This window comes from Ailuropoda melanoleuca, chromosome 12 (genome assembly GCF_002007445.2).
Source record: "Ailuropoda melanoleuca isolate Jingjing chromosome 12, ASM200744v2, whole genome shotgun sequence".
Classification (NCBI taxonomy): Eukaryota; Metazoa; Chordata; class Mammalia; order Carnivora; family Ursidae; genus Ailuropoda; species Ailuropoda melanoleuca.
This window is the reverse complement of record NC_048229.1, coordinates 28,401,961-28,420,688: the sequence shown is the minus strand read 5'-3', so window position 1 is coordinate 28,420,688 and position 18,728 is coordinate 28,401,961. Positions and strand designations below refer to the sequence as shown.

Sequence of the window (18,728 nt, the reverse complement as noted above, 5' to 3'; positions counted from 1 at the left end):
CATAGTGGGGCTAGTCTTACAAATTTGAAGACTGTGAGAGAATTTGGAAGGACTGTTGAGTCCTATCTCCACATCAGCATCATAGAGTTCATACTGAGGAAAAATACTACAAATGACAGACTGTGGCAGTCCTCTAGCTGGAAGTCATAACTTGCTCAAACTCATCCTTAATCATACAGGAGCAAAACCATAACATGTCAAGAACGTGGCCACGCCTTTAAGTGGAATTCAATCCTTATTTGTTGTCCAAAAATATAGGCTTGGTTCAAAATGTACAAACGTAATGAATGAGGAAAGACATTCTCTTACAATTTAGAAATCATTTTAGAGTTCAGAGAAGAAAAGCAACTTGAAAGATAGGAGTATATAGAAACGTATTTAATTGAACATCAAATGTCAAATATATGTCACAGAATTCATAGTGAAAGCAGTACATCAGTCACTCCAGAGATGGCATCAGAAGGAATAATATAAGGTTTGTCAGTTAGATAATGTATATGCTATTCTTCAAAAGATGGGAGGGATTTTTGCATGGGTGTAATTTGAGTGTTTGTGTGTTTCCATTGAGATTTGTGACTTGCGAATATCGGTGTGTTTCTACTCTCACAACTCTTCAGAAAATTCATTTATTCCTGGTGGGTGTATGAAACTGTAGGTATGGTTGTTGTGTCAAAGATAAGAGATGCCCTTTTGCCTTAGGTGGGATCCATGCATATCTATTTTCCGTGGAAAATGAAGGACAATAGAACATAAAATATATGAAAAAAATCTAAATGGGTATTCTTTTTGTGGTTCTAGCATTGATAGAGGTCATCATGAAGTTGGTGTTCAGAACATCATTCTCTGTTTATCAGAACTAATGAAAATTGTGTCTGTTACAAATTAAATGTTTTACTAATTGGTCTTGAAGAGAAGAGAATGGCAGTGTAGTAAACTACTGATGTATCTTCATCATAGTAATCATTAGTATGAACTGATGTGGTTTAAATGAAGACATTCTTATTTCAGGGAATATCTAACTCTTCCATAAAATGAGATGCAGTTGTACATCGGCGTTTTTAATGAATTACTGGAATTCTGAAAGTGTTTTAGTATTCAAACTTAAGCTGGAATGAAGTTAAAATAGACACCTAGATGATGTCTTCTTTAAGCCTCATGGTACTCACAAAATGAAAAATGTAGTAGTAGATACGGAATGGGGAGGGAGAAAATAAGCTAAGTATATACCCTTTCAGAAAATCATCAAATCACAAAGATAGTCAGTGAATAAGAAAGGATCCAATAATTCTACACAGCCAGAAAACCAAAGAATGACAGCAGTAACTTCATACTTGTGTTGTTCCTTGCTTTACATATAAAGGGACTAAGTTCTCCAAGCCAAAGAACGAGATTGCCTGAATGGAAAGAAATACAACACCCAAAGATATACAGTCATCAAGAGACACACTTCATTTTTTAAAAATTATTTTCATTGAGAAAGAGAACAGAGAAAACAAGAGAGAGCCCGAGAGGGGCCAGGTTCAGAGGGAGAAGCAGACTCCCTGATAAGCTTGGAGCCCGATATGGGACTCGATCCGGAGACTTCTGGATCATGACCTGAGCTGAAGGCAGACACTTAATCGACTGAGGCACCCAGGCACCCTCACTTCAGCTGTAAGAACACAGTCAGACTGAACGTGCAGGTGTGGAGAAAGATATCCTATGCAAAGGGAATCCAAAAGAAAGCATGATAGCCATGCTTCCATCAGTTAACGTAAACTTTAACCAGAGAGAGTAGTAGAACATGGCAAAGGTCATTGTAAAATAAGGGGCTGACTTTGTGCCGTGTTTTTAATTGTATGGTGTTTGGCAGAATGTCAAGAAGGATTTTCACCCATTTTGGTTTTGGAAGTACAGGGTAAGTAGGATGATGTCACTTGGTGGTACTTACCACTTTCAATACCAACACCTTTTTCCATAAATCTTGGTGGTGGTAGTCCACTTCCCTCAAAACAGCTAGTTACTTTCAGAACCACTTCTCTGTCTTTCTAGGGTTTGGAAAAAACAGCAGTGGACAGCAACTTGAGAGAGACCTATTGCTTTCAGATTCTGACGTGTGTGGAAAAACAGGTGCAGTGAAAATCTTGGCAATTGACTGTACCAAGTAGCCGGTAGTTTCTCAGACATAACTCGTCCAGGCGCATAAATGTGTCCCACAGTTTTCGGTTGTCTACCGTCTTGCTATGAAACATTGCATAGTGATGCAGTGGGGGCAGGTGAAGCCACAGGGTTTAACGGAGTCCACAGAGTGTGGGGGCTTGGGGAAACAGAGCCACAGGGGAAGACAATAGGACTTGTGTTAGTTTTCTAGGGCTGCTGGAACATTAGCACAACTGGGGGGCTAAACAAGCCCCCAAATTCTGGCTCTCACTTCTGGAAGTTCTTAGGTGTCTGAAGTCAAGCTGTTGGCAGAGCCACGCTTTATACCTGGAATTGAATCATTCCTCTTTCTGACTTCTGGGGACTGTCAGCTCTCCTTGATCTTCCTGGGCTGGTGGATGGATCTCTGTCTCTGGCTTCATCACCACACAGTGTTGTGTGTCTAACTTCCCTCGTCTCATTAGGACAGCAGTCATTGAATTCGGGTTTACCTGACCCAGTATGACCTCATTTTAGCTTGACTACATCTGCAAAGATCCTGTTGCCCCAGGAGGTTACAGTTACGGGTACTGAGGATGAAGAGGTGAGCATGTTTATCTGAGGCATTCTGTGTAACTCACAACAGGGCTGAAAGGTAGTAGGGAGTTAACTGTCAGTGAGGGATTAAAGAGCACTACAGGTCTGAAGGTTGGGGATGGGTATATGCAGGGATATTACTGATAATGAGGCATATGTGTGTTGAGAGAATGAAACGGTGGAGGAAAAATGGGGAGCAAGGGGAAAATGGGTGATGAATTACTTGGCAAAAGGGAGTTGAAAGTCACAGGTGGGTAAAAGGCAGACAAATCTTGTTGCTTAGGAAGGGTGAAAGAACATAAGGATGGAAGGGGGATAGTGGCTTGTGAATGGAGACCTGGGTGTGTTCAGTGCTCTGACCAGAGATGAATGGCGGGGGCAAAAGTTGATGTTTGGGGAACATAATGGACACAGGGTTTAATGTGGGTGGAGGGGATGTTCACAGCTGGGAGATGGGTGGGCGTCAATAGGCTTAAGGGCCCATTCGAAAAAGGGAGCATAGGGTTGAGCATAATGGGTGTGGGGCTGTGAGGAAACTAAGGAGTCCTGGTAAATGATGACTCAGATACTGAGGGCAGTGGATATAAAAGACACAATAAATGGGCTGAAGTTATTAGAATGATGGGGTGGAGGGGAGATAAATGACCACGGAGGAGGAGGAAAGAATGGAAGATTCCAGGACAATGGATTTTGAAATAAGGGCTCTAGAATTAGGTGAAGAGGGGTTTATTGGTGTAAAAGTCTAAAATGCACAATATGAACGTGGAAGAGCGTGAGGAAACCTAGAGGGGTCATTGGAAGGAGAGTGCTAGGGTTCATGGATATTGACAGGTTGTGGAGATTCAGGTCAGCATGTGGCATAAAGGCACAGAGTGAGGACAGATAGAGCTCTGGGTGATGGATTTCTCTTGGAGGTCACTCATTCATTCTCTTCACTAATTCCCTGATTTGCATTTGAATCATCATTGTCTGCTGTTTCTAATTTCAGTCCATGAGGCAATAACCTTACTTACATAAAATACTCAGTAAGCTTTTCGATGGAGTATACAGGTAAAAGTGAGAATCAACAATGAGAGTTAATGTTTTCTCTTTCTGGGGATAATATGGAGAAGCTGTGACCATGGAGAGGGTACATATGAACAGGGAGAAGCAGGTGGATGCTGTCAACACTCTCAGGACTCCTTGAGGTAGATTCCCTGCTAGAGGGTACACAGACGGTGCAGTCCTTCCTGAAACCTTGATTTTGACCTTGTTGGACCCTAAACAGAAAACTCAGCCAAGCCAACTGAATTCAGACATACAAAGAATAGAGTGTTCTTTATTAGCTCCTAAGTGTGTGAGAATTGGTTACGATAGAGAGAGAAAACATCTACACATAGGCATAACTTGAACTGTAAAATAAAAAAGAGACAATAAAAACTTGGAAAGTATTTAAATAAAATAAAAATCCCCCTTAGTTGTCCCTAGTAGTGATCACTTGATCTTTAGACGTAACAGCTGGTCAGTTTGAGGTGTCCCCTCTTGCAATTTCAGAGTAGATGTGAAATTCCATTTGACATTGTCTAAAACGCAGGCACTAAAATACTCTGGTGTTACTTCAGTGTCCGTACATATTGTCACATACTTCCTCTCCATTGAATTGTTTTCCTAAACCAATGCTATATGATGGCAGTGTTTTCCTGTTAGTATAAATGGATTTACTGCATTCCCAAAACATCATATCCTGCGGTAATTGTCAATACGACAGCCTTGGCGAAAAACCCCTTGTTTTTGCACATATCTAGTTAAATGCATCTGTCTCCGGCTAGGACCCACATCATGAAATGCCAATCCTTTATTTGTACACAGGTGACTTAACTGTGTGGTTCTGGGACACAAGATTTTTGCACCTTCATATTTTTTTTTTTTATTAAGAATGTTTATTTGAGAGAGAGCAGGATCAGGTGGGAGGGCCAGAGAGGAAAGGAGAAGCAGAGTTGCTGATGAGCTGGGAGCCAGAAGTGGGTCTCGAACCCAGGACCACAGCATCCAGACCTGAGCCTAAGACAGAGCTCTACCACATGAGCCACCCGGGCACTCTGTGACTGTGTTCTTACAGTGAGGGGACAATTGTTGACCTAGCCTTGCAAATCAAACACCAAAGCAAAACTAAGAAAGGTAATATCCTACCAACTGTGTTTCCACTGTTAAGGAAATTACAGGGAAGCCGTTAGACTCCCGTGACTCTACTGTCTCTGTGGCATGTGCAAGCAGCCCACGTGTTTGGTCAATGCACTGGAATGGAGGAAAAGGAACTCAACAGCTCCAGTCAACTAGGCCTTCCAGAAAGGAGGCAACTGCTTCAGGTGCAGCCCATCAGATACTGGCCTTGCTTTCCTTCCGTAGTGTGTCTGTGAACACCTCACTGCAAGCCCCACACGTGGAGCATGCTTAACCGTTTGAAGAGACAATTCACTGGTCAAAGTAAGTCTTGAAAATTTGAAGGTACCTCCGTTAATCTGTTACCACCACATAGGACCACCTTTCATCTTGAGCACTTCTCCTGTGGCCTAAACATCGCGCCCATGTTGTAAGTGGGCGGAAGACTCAACGTTACAGGTTTCCCTGTCCCACTCCGCCCACCATTGCACATGCGCACAGCACACCACTGCGACTCTGCCAAGCGACCCCAACCTTCACCCTTGGTAATGACCACTCACCGCGCATGGGCAGGAGTGTTTCCACCAAGTGCTACCCATGCGCACGAAGGACTTGTGACACACACAGCCCCTTTCAGGGCCACAGCCTGCCGTCCTGTGCTTCTCCGTTCACCACCTCAGGTCTCCCGAGGACCACCTCCAGTGGCGTCTCAACCAAGCCCTGACATCTGAGTTCCCAGTTTGGGCAAGCTGGGGCCTCCCACTGAGCAACGTTTTTATCACACCCAGAGTTTTGGATGGCCTCTCCGGTCCTGCCTTTCCTGGTACCCAAACTTCGCACATGCGCAGGAGGAGAACACAGGTGAGCCCTTCAAGGTCCTGAGTCAGGCACCTGTTCCCATGCAGAGGACCCTGGAGCAGGTGGGGATCAGGGACTGGACATCCACCCTCACGCTGTGGAATATGAACTCACAAGGTGCCCATCAGTCCCAGCTCTGCAACGGACGTTCTGAGGTCCCCAGGTTCGTGTTCCAGACTTTGGGCCCTAATATTGTGGGCAAAGAGCTCAGTTATTCCAGAATTCCCAGTGGGAATAGTCCCTTTGGTAAAGGCGCTGCCAGAGCCTCAGATTTGTCATTTCAGATTCTGTGGAAAATGTCCTCAGACCACAGAACTGCCTTCCACGGTCCACTGCCAATTCCTGATCCTCCCTCACCAGAACAGTCTAGAGAACAGAGCTCGTTCTCTGGGTGGCCCTAGTTGGCATTCCCAGCGTCCTGAGGTTCAGACTCAGATCAAGGAGAAGAAAACACTTAGCATTTGGTTTTCAGTTTTGCCTTTCCAGTTGAAACAGTGCTTCCAAGAGAACACAGAGCACCCCACCTTCCATTCTTGGGATATCCCCTGATAGTCCACACATTAAAATTCACCAAATACACACATGCAGATAATGGATGTGTCAGATTTCCTTCAGAGTCTCTCACCCACTCTTCTTTCTGTCTCCCAGTCTCCTCTCTCTGTATGTGCCATCACATCCAACATTACTTTTAAGGTGACTTTTCATGAAGAATAAAGATGGGAATTCTTCTCCCAGGGTGGCTCTTCCAGCATCCAAATCCTCCTGGAAAAAAATGAATATAAGGTACCCAGTTCCCAGGCTTTCAAAAGATTAACTTCTGTCATGCATGTCAGATTCCCAGCACGGTGTCCTGGGCCCAGGGCCGCCTCCTATACCTGGTGCATATAGTAGGTGCTCAGTGAACAGTCTGTTGATGCATGAGCACATACCATTTCTCCCACACAGCCGTGCACAGACACCACTGCCTCATCTAGTCCCTAACTGGCCTTCCAGGATCACCAGAAAGTATCCTATTGGAACCGTTAGTAGTCTTCACTGGGCACGGCAGTATGTGTGGTGACACACAATGGTTGGGTCTGAGGGACTCGGGTGTGCTCTGCTTTCTCTAGCTCAGTGCTACTGGAAATGCAGTCTGTGGACAGGGACCTTGACGGTTGTTAGAAATATAAATTAGGGATGGCTGGGTGGCTCAGTTGCTAAATTGTCTGCCTCTGGCACAGGTCATGATCTCAGGGTCCTGGGAAAAGCCCGTGTCTGAGTCCATGCTCTGTGGGGAATCCTTCTCCCCCTTCTGCCACTACCCCCACTCGTGCTCTCCCTCTCTCTCTCTCTCAGATAAAATAAATAAAATCTTTTACAAAATAAAAACACAAATTCATGGGTCTCATCCAGACCTAGGGATTCATGATATATGAGTATGGCGACCCAGAATCTGTTTTTAATGGAAATCCCAGGTGATTTGTATATACGTGAAATGTTCACAAACACTGTTTAGAAAAGTCACCCTCAGCTAGGGCTTCCCATTGGAATCCCCTGTGTAGATTTTAGATCTACCATCTCCAGGGTCCCATCCCCAAGGATTGTGGCATCAGAATCTTTTAGCATCTCTTAGGTATTGATGAAGGGGCCCAACGTACTCTACGGTGAGCCCAGTGCAAACAGTGAAGCTCCCAGGTACCGTTCTGAGAATGGGGCACGGAGTGGTCAGTGGGGAGGCCTCGATGGGTAGGGCTGGATGCATAAGATTTGATAGGGGAGGGTCAGTCTACCCCACATTCCTGATGTTGTACCAGACTCTTTCTGTCTCCAGGAGATAAGTGCACTCAAAAATCGAAAAGGAATAAATCCCACTGGGGCCTCCACTGAGAGTCTCCCTGTGAGTACAGATTTTCACATGCCTCCACTAGCAATGGAACAGCAATCAGATCCCATAGACCCTCAGTGGCCATGGGGAGGCTTTTGGATTTCACCTTGACTGCCCTGGAAGACACTAGAACAGAAGGTCAGTCCTTGAAGATGTAGGAGCATGTGAAGAATGAGACAGGAGCTGTCCCTCGGTGACCACCAGAGAATTAAAGGTGGACTTTCAGAACCGTTTCATTCAGCAGAGCTTCCCAAACCCCATTTTAAGCTTCAGTTTTGTCCTTTGATCTTTAGCCTCCACTTGTGTCATCTGCCTCTGTCATCTGTATCTACCTGGGTGTGTGGCTACTGTCTCCTTTCTCTTCATGTGCCCGGGGCTCTTTCCTGTTGCGAAAAAGATGACGAGATGCACACTAGAGATGGCAAGATCTGTTGATAAGAAAAAGCATCATGACTGTTCCTGGAGATTCTTCGATTTCAAATCCAGCACCATGCTCGGTAGACAGTACAGTAGAGAAGTTTATAGAATATTATTTCTCTAGAAGCTATTTTTTTTTTAAGATTTTATTTATTTTTGTCAGAGATCACAAATGGGGAGCAGTAAACATAGCAGGTAGGGGGAGAAGCAGACTCCCTTCTGGGCAAAGAGCCCGACTTGGGACTTGATCCCAGGACTCTGGGATCATGACCTGAGTCGAAGGCAGATGCTTAACGGACTGAAACACCGAGGCATTTGTAGATGCTGTTTCTGGATTGATGCTTTAGAATACTTGTGAAGCTTTTTCAATATTCAGCTCCTTAAGTCTAGTTGCCAGTACTAATGAATCAAAATAAGGATCAGATATCCGATTTTAAGATGGGAGCAACAATACCTTATGCCCTTCAGTTTCTAGAATTATCACTACAGTGAAGGTTACAGATACCCTCAGGGAAGGGGAAAGTTAAAGGCAGGATAAACCATGCATGCTTCCTTCCTTACCCCAACAAATGCCTGATTACTTCCTTGAAATGATGTCATTTGTTACACTCTAGAATTTTAAGACACTGAACATACAGTCATCATATGATCCTTGCTTGCTCTTGGCTAAAACTTAAAAAGTAATAAAGGAGAGGATATCTGTAACACAGTACAGAACAAAATGGAAACTTCTCGGTCCAGGACTAATTAAGAACCTGTATTTGCAAAGGCCAGGATCTCCAGGAAACAGCAGTGACAGCCTTTGTTTTCTGGGGGCATCTGGCAGAGAGATCCCGAGCCAAGTGAACAAGTTAATATCAGTTGTACTGAGACACATTGATACCAGTGTCCTGAAGCACATGGAAGTACTCATCACTGGTGTCATATTGTTTAGGGGGGAATAAAAGGGCAATCATGGGAGACAGGATTCTGGGTGAAAGGCTCATGAAGCACAGGATTTCATGATAAGAACAGCAATGAAGTCACCAAAATGTATAGTCCTTTACTCCCACGTATCAGATTCTGGGTTTTGAAAATTGTGAGCACCAGCCCTGAAGAGATGAAAGGAAGAGTCAACTCAGAATGTGATCCCTCGAATCTGTCCTGGGAAGGGAGGAGACCCCAGAAGCAGGCCAGACCTGCACAGCCTCTGAAAGGGATGGATCTGGATTGGGCTGGGGAGGAGCTGGCTATGGGTTCTCATCTCCCTGCCTCTAGGGTACTTCCAGCTCTGTCTTTCCTAAGTCCTTCCAAAGAAGATCAACACAGAGTTCATAGTATTTTCATCAGTGTAGTTCTTTTCCATTCTGTTTCCTAAAAGAAAAGAAAAAGCAAGTTCAACAGAATTTTCTGGGACAGTTGTATTAGAAAGCTCCTCTTAAGAGGAATGTGAACTAAATGCTATGACAACTGCTACTAAAAACTCTTTGGTCCATGAATAATCCATCAGGGGTGACACCAGAACTTACACCAAAACACAGGGAACTGGCCCAACTGAAGCAAAGTCCCCCATCTACCTCTGTTCTTCCTCACACTGACTCCAGAATCCTGAATTCAACCATATACCCAATGGCTCTCGCCTAAAAATTCTTGGATGATACGGATCATGACTCTTCATCTGTTTTTCTGATGAGCAGTTGCTGTGGAAACAAGCAGTGTCTATCTGTTTGCATCTCTAGCCTTGCTCAGTGTTCTTTACCACAGTCAGAGGAACCCAGGGCGACTCCCACCTGGCTACCCCGAAGGCGATTGCTTCTACGGAGGGAGGAGTGGGCCCTGGATGACTAATGCCCCTTTCTCTAAGATGGAAAGAGATTCAGATTCTTGTGCTAGTCTAAACCTAGTCTACACAGGACATCCGCAAAGGTTTAAAGAGCCGCCGGTCCTGGAGAGTGTGTCCCAGGGAGACTGACCAGATGCCCCCATAGGGATCCAGGTACCAGGGATCCAGGAAAGTGAGACTTAGGCTGGGCCATCAGGTAGAGCATGGATCTTTCCTGATGGAGCCTTATCCTCAGATGCAGGATATGTGTGTGCTGTTTCCTGTCCCTGAGCAGGGCTCCCTGAAGTAAGATGCCTCTACTCCAGTGAGTACAGATTACAGCTAGCTGTGCTTGTCATGACTGTAGGTGTTTCAGTGGGTCTTAATGTTGCACTGTGAATGGATCTTCTTCCCTCCTGAGGTTGCAGTAACGCAGGACCTAGTGTGGCAAGTTTTAATCACTATTCCTGTTGCCACTTAGAGATTCTGCAGTGAGAATGAGGGGCACCAGCTTCTTGAAGGACCAACAACCTTTTTACCCATCTTTGTGGAGCTCTCTTTACAACCCACACCCAGGTAAATGTTTGGCAAATGTTTTATCTGATACTGAAATACACATTCAAATGTATTTTGAACATCTCTTCATTCCTTCAGGAGACAATGTTACACTGCTCTTTAGATTCTGACCTTATCTCCTGGGACCATATATGCAACAAAATTATATGGATAATCATATAGTATTATAACAGGACTCATCGTATGTCTATGGTTTACTATTTATTGCTGGCATAGATTCTCTGTCTTACAGTTTTACCTACAATTGACTGACTTGTCATTGTACATAACTCTCTGTGAGACATGAATATCTACATTGTTGACATGGAGAAAAACAGTTCATTTTTCTTATGAGATGAGAAAGGTTTGGAATTCCTCCAGGATACAGGGAAGAGCCTGAATGCACAGTGATTGTCACTCAAGAGAATAAAGGGGCTGGCATTTGGGAAGCACACATTGCTTTAGGCTGCATTGTTCACTTCCCTCACACAGTCTAATGGAAAAGAGAAGAGTTCCAATGATGGCAGAGAGGGTATAAAAAGTCCCCAAGGTGCTCCCAAGGAGAAGAGTGCTTGGGGTCGTAGCTGTGATCTCAGGATTTAGGTGAGATATTGTGTCTCGGAGAGGGTTGGCCCCTCGGCTTGTGCACCCACAGAGTAACAACCATAATGAGCGCTAAACACAAAACATCTGTGGCCCGTCTGAATTCTGTACAGAGTAAGTCTGTGTGTTCCTCACCACGTATATCAGAACAGGATCCGAGTAAGTCCATTCATGTTCGAATGCCCATGAGGAGGAAAAGTCTTTTTCAAACATAAGTGTCTCTTCCATTTGGCTGAATAGAAGAGTAGTATCCAGAAGCAGATTAAGTCCATATAAGATCCAGTCCATCTCGGGGCGCCTCGGTGGCTCAGTCGTTAAGCATCTGCCTTTGGCTCAGGGTGTGATCCCAGGGTCCTGGGATCGGGCCCCACATCAGGCTCCATGCTTCGCTGGGAGCCTGCTTCTTCCTCTCCCACTCCTCCTGCTTGTGTTCCCTCTCTCCTGGCTGTCTCTCTCTCTCTCTCTCAAAGAAATAAGTAAAATTCTTCAAGAAAAAAAAAAATCCAGGGGCGCCTGGGTGGCACAGCGGTTAAGCGTCTGCCTTCGGCTCAGGGCGTGATCCCGGCATTATGGGATCGAGTCCCCACATCAGGCTCCTCTGCTATGAGCCTGCCTCTTCCTCTCCCACTCTCCCTGCTTGTTCCCTCTCTCGCTGGCTGTCTCTATCTCTGTCAAATAAATAAATAAAATCTTAAAAAAAAAAAGAAAAAGAAAAAAAAAATCCAGTCCATCTCTTCCTGTTGGATTTGCAGTTGACCGCCAGTGGGAGTGCAGCTCTCCTGCACTCCCACCAAAACCCTCTGATTCCATTTGAGTGAGTGTCCCGTGACTAATTTTCACAATTGGAAAGGAAAATTTGCTTTGTTCAGGAAGCTGGCCAATGGGGAACATGGTAGATTCATGTCCCAGGGCAGTCTACAAAGCCACAGGCGGAGCAGGAAGTGTTTAAGGAGGAGGCACACAGAAGTGGTGAGCATTGCCATGCAGGGCAAGCAGTGCTACAGCACTTTGTCATTCCCACTATGATCTCAAAGAGACTCACTGGACTCAGGCAAGGCCCTGTTGTAGCACGGTGTAGCTTGATCTTCTAGGATCGGGTTCCTGGTTTCCCTCGCATCAGGGGTCTGTTGAAATCTCAAGGAAGCTACAATTAGTTGAGCTATAAGCTAGAGGGCACCTGTCAGTGAGTTCAAAGTATGTAGCCATTCCAGCGCTGGGAACAGTTATAGTCTGAGAAAGTCTGTATTTGGAGAATAATGTACAGACACCATTAATGCAGCGTTTCTTGAGCCTTTACTCTATGCACACGTGTAGGATCCATGGTGTTGTGCTGGGACTTCAGGAACAAATAGGTTAGTTAATCCTCCTAATATGTTAGGACTTGGTATTCAGTGTCTCATATTTTCTCTGAGAATGTAAATGTTGGGCCCTGCCTTTCTGTTTCTTTTTCCTTCTTAACGTTGATCGTATAAAATAGAAGATATATATCGATTGGAAGATTATACAAAAGCATGAACTGAAACAGAAGAGGAAGTTCTCATTGTTGACTAAAAATCAAATTGGCGTGAGTTAAACAGAAAAATCAAATTTAAACTGAACATATAGACACTCCACACAGATGGGAAAGTTGCGAAGACTGGCAATGTAAGGTATGTGTCTTTGAAGAGAAGAGGAGGAGGAAATAGAACAAGGTGGAAGTCTGGGAACTCCAAGGGAAGAAGTGTAATTCACAGGAAGAAGGAAAAGAGGAAATACCGGGTAAACAAAAATTCTCTGGGCCACTCAAAAACAATAGGCTATAGAGAACTTTCTTCAAAGAGGCCTAACTAGGTTCCTCCCTGTTTCTCAAACCTAGTTTATATCATAATGTAGTTACCCAAGGGGATAGCTCTCATCCTACGGCAGGTTCTCTCTCTAAATTCTTTTTTGGTAGTGAGGGGGATGGAGAAGACTTTTCCTGAATCTGCTGTATTTTTATTGGTTTTTAAATCAAAATAATCTTTCTGCTAAAGTCACCCATCATGGAAGAGCCTGAGCTTGGCCCACACAAAATGGAGGATAATCTGTTGATTTCAATAAACCACACACAGAAAAAAAAGTAGTGTATGAAATCTAAAAAAAAAAAAAAAAGTTATCAAAGTGAAGATTAGAATGTTTGCTGCCATCAACTGAGAGTGAAGGAAAGGCTGAGATGTTGGTCAAAGGGTGATTGAGTCAGTAAATGGAATCCTGACTAAAATGCAGTCAGAAGGGAGCTCTCAGGCCTTATCACTCATTGTCAACAGGAAGGGAAGGTCTTGACCTTACACAAGTGTGACCTTGGAAGTGGATTATAGTCTACAATTGCAGCCAGAGGAAGAGATGGTTTTCTTATTGCACGCAGGCTATAACCTCACCAGTGAAAACCCACCATCCTTGAAAGTACCATTTTACTACAAAGAAGTTTTATTTGTAACAGACTTCTCAACTTAGCCGTCTCCTCAAAAAAGCATGCCCCTCGTTTGTTCCGGGGACTTCCCTATGGTTTTGCCATAGCTTGTACGTACACACAATCTTCTTAGGTTCTGGGGTACAGCGAGGTGATTCCACAATCCCATACATCAGCGGGTGCTCCTCAGGACAGGTGCACTCCTTAATTCCCCTCCCCTATTTAAGCCTTCCCCCCCCACTCACCTTCCCTCTGGGAACCATCAGGTGGTTCTCTCTGGTTAAGCCTCTGTTTCTTGATTGGGCTCTCTTCCTCGCTACACGGTCACTGAATGACTGCTTAAATTCCATTGTTCTCCTGATTTTTCATTATAATAGTATTCTACTTGTGTTCTCTCTTTTGCTTTGTTCCCTCCTATTGTTGAGATATATGCAAGCAGTTTCTGTCTCTTTCACCCAGCCAAACGACAATGCTTAATACTCAAATTCATCCCAGTATTCACTCTGGACTCTACAGGAATAGCCTTCTGTAATACTTACATGTAGGGACAGATAGTGACAAATTTGGGTCCACGTGTTGGGACATGTCTACAACCCCTGTCCCTGAAGAAGTTATAGAAGATGAATCCTTCAGCTTTCAACAACTGTAAAGATTGAAGGATTAAAAATTGTTTGTTGATGAAATGATGAGAGAGAGAAAGAGAAAAATGTTCGCTTTAACCCAGAAGCCTGACTTATAGCCTGCATAGTTTTGATAAGGATCAAATGCGTGCTGGTTGGTACATTCCTAGAGGGTCTCACGACTGCCTGTACATCTCACCCATAGTTAATATCAACCTGAATGATAAGCATTAGAGAAATATTGTAGTTTTATGAGTAGAAATTGAAAAAAACATTTATGATAAGGGCACCTTTGTGACTCAGTGGGTTGAGCCTCTGACTCTTGATTTCTGCTAAGGTAATGATCTCAGGGTCCTTGGATCCACTCCCCTACGCCCCCCTTTGGTCTGTGCTCAGAATGGAGTCAGCTTGTCCCTCTCCTCTGCTTCACACCCCCCAGCTATCTCTGTCTCTCAAAGAAAGAAATAAAATTTTTGAAGGAAAAAAAGAAACATTTATGATCTAATACTCCCTACATGACCCCTCTCTCTCGAGCACTAAGTGTGTAACCACCAGCTTCATAGCCAAAATGAAGCTCTTTCTGCCATGGGGTCCTGTCCTGTAGTACTTGGATAAACTTACTAAGTAGCACCATCAAACATCTCAAGAATCCTTTCCGGGTGGTTGTACTCATCAATCCCACAGCAGTTTGTTACCAAAAAACCCAAGTTTGGCTGCCAGTCGCATGAAAAGCCAAGACACAGGCATGAGTCTTGATTGGAAAGGAATAAGAGGTGTATTCAGGAGGCCAGTCACTTGGGAAGAAGTTGCAGTCTTGTCCAAAAACCAACTCTAATGTTTCTGCCTGGCCCAAATATTTTTAAAGGACCTCAAGGGCAGTTAAACAGTACAAAGGAGGGCACAGGAATCTGTACCACTACTTGAGAGCAGACTCCCGGCGGCTCCCTGTACACATGAAGGACGTGCTGAGCAGGGTATGATGGTGCCCAGGGCGAGCTTGTGCAGGAGAGTTCAGCTGCAAGGCCTGCTACGGAACAAATGCGTGATCTATAAATATACGAAAGGACGATGTGATTCATCAGTGACCCGGGCTAAAGGTGCTTGCTACATATGAAGTCTACTAAGTTGTCTGGAAGGGCATTGGCAGGACTTCAAAGTAACCTTGAAAAAGGTGCTCTAGGTTTATGCTGTTACTGCAAATGGAAGGATCTCATTCTTTTGTGAAGCTCACTCAATAAGTGAGATGGGGGAACTCTACCCGGAAGAGCACAAATGACTCAGAATAACTCTGTGATATAGGCTTGCCTGCCTGGTGTGGCAAACCATTGTTGGACACACATTTGCTCTCTCCTTTCTCCTGTGCATGTGCTTGCCCCTTTCTGAAATGCTACATCCCCAACCCCTTCTTAAGTCACAGTGGCATGTAGGCATCAGTCGCCTTTCTTTGAGCCTCATGTCTCTGAGGCTCCCGTACGTAAGAAAGTACTTTTTTTCCCTTGTGAATCAGTCTTATGTCCACTTACATATTAGAGCGGCCAAGGAATTGAGAATGGAGGAAGAAAAACGTGTTCCTCTTCTTCACATTCTGCTGTCAAAACCTGACCTCCCTGCTTCGGAGCCAAGATAGAACGTGAAGACGGAGCTGGGGATCAAGAGGAACAACAGGTTAATTACCTCACCAGCAAGAGAGGCTGCAGCAGGTCAGGGCCTTCAAAACTGCAAGCCCCCGGGTGGAAGGGGGTGGGGTATTTGTGGGGAAATCCCTACAGGATCTAGCCAGTTCCACCCGGAATTGTGTGTGTGCCGCCAGCTGTGTCCATCACCTTTTCAGGGTGGGACCCAGTGCTGGAAAGGAAAGGCTAAGAAGGGGAGAGCAGAAGGTTGGAGAAGAGAGGGAAAAGGATCCCTAGTTTAATATCAAGGCTTGCTGATGTTTTAATGTAGCCATTTTGAGTTTTGTTCAGCTTTATGTGTTTACGTGGTTTTAGTTCAGTCACCAGGACAACTGTAGGAAGACCGCTTCATTTTTTGCAGAGAGAAACGACTCTGTATATTCTAGAATGGGTAAGATAAAGGTTCACACCAAATTTCAGGGAGCATGTTGAGGAATTAGAATGCTCATGTATTGCTGATGGGAGTGAACAATGTACATTCACTTTGGAAAAGTCTGTGGCAGTTATGAAAGTAACCATTTACCTACTGACGGAGCACATGTCATCACAACATATGTCTCGTTAGGATAAGGATTCTTTTCGGCTGGTATTTTAAAGAAAGAGCAGACAGGGGTGCCTGGGTCCGTCAGTCTGTTAAGCGCTTGTCTTTGGCTCGGTCATGGTCCTGGGATCCAACCCCGCGGTGGGTTCCATGCTCAGTGGGGAGTCTGCTCCCTCTCCCTCTGCTACTCTCCTTTTCTGAGCCTCTTCTCTCACTGTCTTTCTCAAATAAATAAATAAAATCTTTTAAAAAAAGAAGAAGAAACAGCAGACCAAGAAAGAGGTCTGAAAACTGGCTGGGTATATTTTTAGCAGACATTTGCATCTCTAAGGGAAACTCCATTTGTAAGGGTAGCTTCCTCCACATAGCAGAAAGAGGGAGAAAGTGTAAATGTCCACATACTGTGATCCATGGACAAAGTATGGATTAAATCGGAATAACAACCACAGCCTTGATTACTGCTTTTTACCTGGTCACCTCCCCAAATGCATCCTGATAGGATCACCTGTGGAGTTTCAAGAAGGGATCAAATCCTGTGCCCCCCACCCCAGAGTCTGTCAGTCCTTGAGGGGGGAAACAACTGTGGTGTTTTCATTAAATGCTCCAGGCGATTCTAGGTGAAGCCAGGGTTAAGCAGGCTTAACCATGAGTAGAAAACTGCTGAGTGCAGGCTTGGCTCAAGGAGAGGTAACACGGGCGCTGCCACGGGAATCTGGAAGCATCAGGTCCATGCAGCACACGTTTATTCTTTCTGCTTTAGCGGAAGATGTGTGTGTCTGTGGTGGGGTAGGCCCCCTGAACCAGGGAAGGAAAGACTCCCGAGATTGGTCTCCAAGGAAGAATTCTTTCTTTCTGAATAGCTTCTGACACAAAGGGATAAGAAATTGAGCCTTTTCTGCATTTGAAACTCCTACCTGCAGGCAAGACATTTATGGGTGAAGACGCCCTGTTGGGGGCTTTAAAGGCATTTTCTCCTGCTACAGCTGTGATTTCTCCTGGAATCCTGAGCAAGAAGTCCGGAGGACGAGGTGAAGAAGAAATGGCCAGTTCTCAGGTAAGCCTTGCGTGCGAGTTCCGAGGCCCTGTCGACTTTTTCTGGAGAAATTCCTTATATTTAGAAATTGTTACTATTGATTTTTTTCAAGTTCTGATGTTTCTGCTCTATGTTTACACCCAGTTTTCAAACCTTTTCAGACATGATACTCAAATTTGGTCTTTAGAACCCTTCTCCCCTATCAGCCAGAGCCTTCTGTCCCTTCTCTCCAACGGGGCTTAGAACAGGCCATCAAGGGTTGTCACTTTGAATGAAAGACCTGCCTGCCAGTATTGCAAATAGTCCCTTGGTGACAGATCCTTGGGAAGGTGTTGAGTTAAAGATTCCTGTTGCTGAAGGGGTCTGGTCCAAGGATATCAGTGATGGAAAATGGTCTTATTTAGGCCCCATCTAGATGCCTTACCAGCTCTGTGTAGACCAGGAGTAGGAAAATGCACAGATAAACAGCGAATATGGTACGATACCCAGAATCACTTCGAATATTCTCTGAAAAAAGGCAGGGGTTCATATCCCTTAGAAGGTGTCTAAAATATAGTAGGTATTACCAGACGGGGAAAGTACATGTGTTTGAACTTTGTATAAATCGACTGTATTCTCATAATTTAATTGACATGCTGGTTTACTGTTTAGGGGTACAAGAATGTGGTCCCTAAATGGGGTGTCTCTTGAGCGGATGGGGATTTTGGGTGATGAGCAGGCATGGACCATTGGCAGGGGAAGTGAGAGAATTCAGCTGAGACAGAACAAAGGAGCCAGGAGGTCATTGAATGCACAGCAAGGGAGCAAGGGTGGGGAAGGACACCAGAGAGGCCTTGTGTCTGGAGGTAGTGGGCGGGGCCTGGTTTTAAAGGCGAAGATGGGACAGTCTGGGGACAGATGGAATCTTCCCTTTTTGGGAACCGAACCTGGTTGTAAGTAGCCCATTTGTTAGTTAGGACCTATGGCTATTTTGGGGTGGGTCGCTCCTGGGCCTGTCTGCATCCAGGCAGATAGTCACCGGCCCCTCCCCTATTCCAGCACTCAAGCGAATTTGCCTGAAAGGAGGCCTCTAGAAGGAACACGCAGGTGCCGGGTTCTTGGGTGGTGTAGCAGAATGAGTATCAGGCACAAAAGGGGAAAGTGATAGTTTATCACGTGAAGGTGAGAACAGAAAGCAAGCTTTCTAGAGTGAGCGGGCCCAGAATGTTTGCCACCCAGCGCCTTTATGGTTGGTCTTTTATAGAAAACTGACCGGGTACCTTCAGTCTCCTTGAGGTCACCGCTGATAGCAGCATGATTACTTCTCCTTTGAATATGTCATCTCTGGTGTTTGAAACAAAACGAGGTGGTCTGGTCACATTCCCTAGCTCTTGTTTTCTTTGTGTCCCCCTTTCCTGGGATTTTTCGTGAGCCTGGTCACTTAGCCCGGTAGCTGTCCACCCCTCCCTAGCCCCACCTGTCCCTTACTCAACACCGAGCAA

The 18,728-nt window shown here is 44.9% G+C and overlaps 1 protein-coding gene across 10 annotated transcripts in view; it reads left to right on the top strand.

The window, feature by feature from the left end:
• The window catches only part of LOC109490933 (zinc finger protein 345-like), a 68,451-nt gene that overhangs the window by 29,011 nt on the left and 20,712 nt on the right, over positions 1-18,728 (top strand). For 4 of the 10 annotated variants that reach the window (XM_034639057.1, XM_034639058.1, XM_034639056.1 and 1 more), the window contains one exon: positions 17,135-17,268. In XM_034639057.1, the coding sequence (XP_034494948.1) occupies positions 17,135-17,268 (134 nt within the window). Of the gene's footprint in view, positions 1-33; positions 5,716-15,530; positions 15,701-17,134; positions 17,269-18,728 lie in introns of those variants that run through there. The other 6 variants (XM_034639065.1, XM_034639063.1, XM_034639064.1 and 3 more) reach the window with 6 other exon arrangements.